Raw genomic sequence first — 4236 nt, forward strand, 5'->3', positions numbered from 1 at the left:
ACTCTAATAAATCAGTCGGTACAATACACAGCGCTAGAGACAGGAAAAAATTCACATATTTTTCACATTTTTCAAGGGTCGCATGGACAGTTAACGAGCGCCACGCCATGTCGGACACTGGACAAGCGGAACGTACGACTAGCGACGGAGCACCGTTTAATTTATAATTGAGTTTTGCCTCTGGTTCCGTTTCGGTACTAAATCGCCGTTCTCACGATCTCGGGACCGAAGTCTAAACATCAAAGAAATTGATCCCGGTGGTTTTTGCAGCGCTCGTGAGATTCACTCGAGATTTCTTGACCGAAGGGTCGCCACAAAGATATATGGTGGGGACGGGTGGAGAGAAATATGCGAGATCTGAGTGAGGTTGGAATGTACGGCAAACACAGAAGCTTCTCCCGCGAATCGTGCGTACGAGATCCGTGCTCGTCGTTCCTAAAGAAATGCGCTGCGTCCCTCGCGGCTAGGAACAATGCTCAATATACTGCTACGATAGACGAAAAATGACCGCCTGGTGAATTCATCGGCAGGAACAAGTACCTGTGAAAAATGCGAAGCGGCTTAACGTATACCTGGGAGAAATGGTTACGTTGGACGAACCGAAGAATGCAGGCACAAGGGACCAAGTTGGAGCATGAATTCGAAAGAAAGAATTGCGCGTGTATCTTCATGTAAATATATTCGGAACGATAGCAGATACGCTCCGTCTTGGAACGCCACTGCGCCATGAATGCTTTGTAGCCGCTGTCTAGGGGTGTGTATCCCGGAGTGTCGGCATCAGAATGGGGATTGGTACCGACATGATCAATGAGAGATGAAACGACTGACGTCTGAAACAGATAGCTGAGTAACTTATTTCATTCATTCTCCAAGTGATAGTATATTTACCAAGATGTGCGCCCCAAATCATAATTGTTGGGATAACCCATCTATATCAATCCTAATATTCTATGTTTGGCAAAACGATGGCGAAAGATGCACATGGGAAGAATGATCCAGGATTAGAAAGATCAAATTGTCCAAGAAATCGAAATAACGAAACAAGGAGTCTGGTTTCTCTGATGCTGGTCTAGGCTTTGATGATTATGGGCGAAGGTTTCTCAACCCGATCGAGGCCGTACAGCAAGAATGGCTCTGCTTGATGAATAACGAAATTAATTTTTTGCTGTTGAGTCAAAGTGGATCTAGGATAGTCGGAGTCATATGAAAAGGACATAAGTTACTTGTCCAGATGAAACATAGGATAAGTCCGAATTCAAGCTCTACTAGTTAGCATAGCATTATTTGCGAGAGGCGCCTTCCTTATCCAGAATGTACACCACTCGCCAAAGTTCAGAAGCATCCTAGCAAGCTTTCCGCAGGTCTCAAGTCAAGGTTTGAGGTCTGACTCCTGAGCGAACTTGAGGCCGAGTCGCCGGTGCAGAACAATTGGCCGGTGCGGTATATACTTAGCAAGGTTGTATTGATAGATGGGAGATGGGAGAACGCACGCAGTACCCCCTCGGCACATCACCGAGAGAAGCTGACTCGAAGAACCACAAGGATACGTTACTAAGGCACATTGATTAGTGATCTAAACAGCCACTTATAAACAGAGAATCTATTATTAGTACTTACTACTGATCCGTTTTGCCGCTCGCGAATATTGGAGCACGAAAGAAGTGCAAACTTCGGAGTCGAGGCGGCTTTGAGGACGGGGGAGAATAGGACTGCGTAAGCCCCGGAGTGTGTAGTTATTAAGGGTGCAAGTACTGTCCGAAGAGAAGTGAACGGCTTATTGTTGACTCGAAGCTGATACACATGAAAAAGCCGTGTGCTACATAGATGTATTTTGGTCCACACCCTTAATCATCTTCGGACGTCTGGAGTGCCTCGGAGTCAAATAACACTGGCGTTCTGCCATCTCATTAGGTACAATCACTTGTCGAGGCTATATCGCCGCAGTTGAGTCCGGAGTTACTTTCTGTTTTCTCCTTCGACCACTTTTCTCCGTATCAATTGCTGTAAATAAGATCCGTGGTCCATTCTAGGGGCATAAGAGCCAGTCATTGAAACAGAAGAAAAATATGATCCGCGATGGTTCTTTCTCCAATACCAGTCCTTGAAGAAAGATTTCTTCCCTTTTCGTCTCTTGTTTGCCCATATTCGGTTTCATGACGCAACAAGACAATAGGACAGAGCGTAAAAGGTTCTTAAGTAGCTATTCAACAACCAGACCAGGAATGAATTAGTGCGAAGTGTCCCTTGATAGGTTCAAGCTACGGAGTATCAAGCCACAAGAATGTTCATAATCCCCTAGCCAATAATAACAAAAAGAGTGACCCTATACGTTCTGTCATGGCAAAATGTCACAGTAAAATGCAGATGTTGTGATGCTGCATTTTATGTTGGTGGATGCCCAAGCCACCATTCTATTCAAGCGTTAGTTTCTCTATTTCGAGACCTTGTTTAATGCGACGAATTTGAAGGACGGGGCTGCGGAGAAGATTGAATAGCTGGGGAGAAAAAATGTCGTTATTCCGTAAGAATGAAACAGAAAATTGAGTATAGCTGAGCAATCGTTATGTTCGCAAGTTTTCTAACCAATTATGAGCATTCCGCTGTATACGATAAGCTCGTACCTCTAGCGTTAGACAGGTACATGTGGATACTCACGAGCTCAAACAGTGATAATTTTACAAATAGGAGAAATGCTCCAAACAAGGCATTGAAGAGTCCCACTCGGAGTACTGTTAACCGATCCGAGTATGCCTGGGGTAGTATGGATTGGAAGCCCCGGAATAGGCTTGAAGAATGATTGATATGCATATTAATTGAGTTAGCAGCGATCGGCACATTTGCCTCTACAAAAAAGGTAAAAAGACAAAAGAGACTAGTCGGAGAAGCGGATGCGGCGGTACATGTTCCGTTTGATTGTTGGCCAAGTAGAGAAGACCTTGAAGAGCAGTCTTGCGAATAGCACCAGACACGAGATGTAACCAGGCTGTACAAAGTAACAAATCGGCTTGTAACATGACGCGATGCAGTCGGGCTGGTTGCTTGTATTGCATTTTGAATTTAGGCTGCTGAGCGGTGTTGGTGTCGGTGTTGTGTCGGTGCTAGGCACACGGCACAATCATTCTTAAGCAGAAACACAAGTTAGAAACTGTGGAAACAGATACTAAAGTGCCGTCAGAGCTCAGTAGAGCCAGTTCTTCGTGTCCGACGTGTCGCCATCGTCTCAATCAAACAAGGCAGTGGAACGGCGGTATGCGGTTCAGAAAATGCAGAGAATGCGGCATCTATAGCCCTTTGTGATGGCTCTTTGCGGGATCCGATTCGTCGAATACTTATTTAATTATATCACCGTCCCTGCTATCGATGAAAGTATCCGAGAATACAGGTCGAGACGAAACAAAAAGGTCGCACGGCACGAGATGGACGAGATGGGAACAGATGACATTGTGCTAAGACGTTGATGAAGGTGAGAACCCCGATGGGGCTGTGTAGCAGCGCGATTTTCTGCCAGAAGCAAGTGCCTGATCGGGTAAAGACCAAGACGGGATCGCCTCGGTTCGGCTCGGTTAGCTTATATTTGAGGATATTACATAAGATAACGGTCCTTGTAGGGCCAGTTGCTCCCGATGCCCGAGATAAAATCTTGCTCCGCAGTGGAGAGGTTGCCTGCTGAAACATTGTACGGAGGCTATAGCGAAAATACAGGTCTAGAGCAGCATTTTATTTTTATTTTTCGAGCAAAATGCTTGCAAAAGGACCAACCCCAATGACTCTATAGAGTTGTGACAGGTCATAACAAAAGCAGAGGTAACCTTTGATTTTCCGCATCCAGACCCTGAGTCTCACGACCCAATTTGGGATGACCCTGAATGGCCACTTACATAATACTAGTGCGGCAACTCTTGGACTAAGAAGTTAGGAGGGGGGTTTGGGGGGCTTTGCCCCCCAATTAGGTTTGGGATAAGTTGGGTTGTTAGGTTTGGGTGTTAGGATGGGTTTTGGCTAGGATTAGGGAGGGGAACATGTATTTTATTAGAAAAGGACTTTATTTTGACTTAGTGAAATTCAAGTTGAACTGTGGGTGGCCAATTCAAGCTAACCAAAAAAGAGCCGTGGGACTCAGGGTCTGGATGCGGAATTGACGCGACTAGCAGAGGTGTGAAACGTGACGTGACGAAACAAACACCGCGCTGATGACATTGACAAGAGCGCACCAAATGCTGCAGCACGACCAGTAAC

General features: G+C 45.7%; 1 protein-coding gene across 1 annotated transcript; it reads right to left on the reverse strand.

Moving 5' to 3' along the window:
• Positions 1-282: 282 nt before the first annotated feature.
• On the reverse strand, positions 283-910 carry FOMMEDRAFT_156857 (uncharacterized protein; the record flags this gene model as incomplete). The annotated part of the gene is made up of 3 exons (XM_007267094.1): positions 283-435; positions 492-823; positions 889-910. 3 exons carry the CDS (start codon positions 908-910, stop codon positions 283-285), a joined length of 507 nt encoding a protein of 168 aa, XP_007267156.1.
• Between the last annotated feature and the right edge of the window lie 3326 nt (positions 911-4236).

The sequence above is a fragment of the Fomitiporia mediterranea genome (genome assembly GCF_000271605.1).
Source record: "Fomitiporia mediterranea MF3/22 unplaced genomic scaffold FOMMEscaffold_6, whole genome shotgun sequence".
Lineage (NCBI taxonomy): Eukaryota > Fungi > Basidiomycota > Agaricomycetes > Hymenochaetales > Hymenochaetaceae > Fomitiporia > Fomitiporia mediterranea.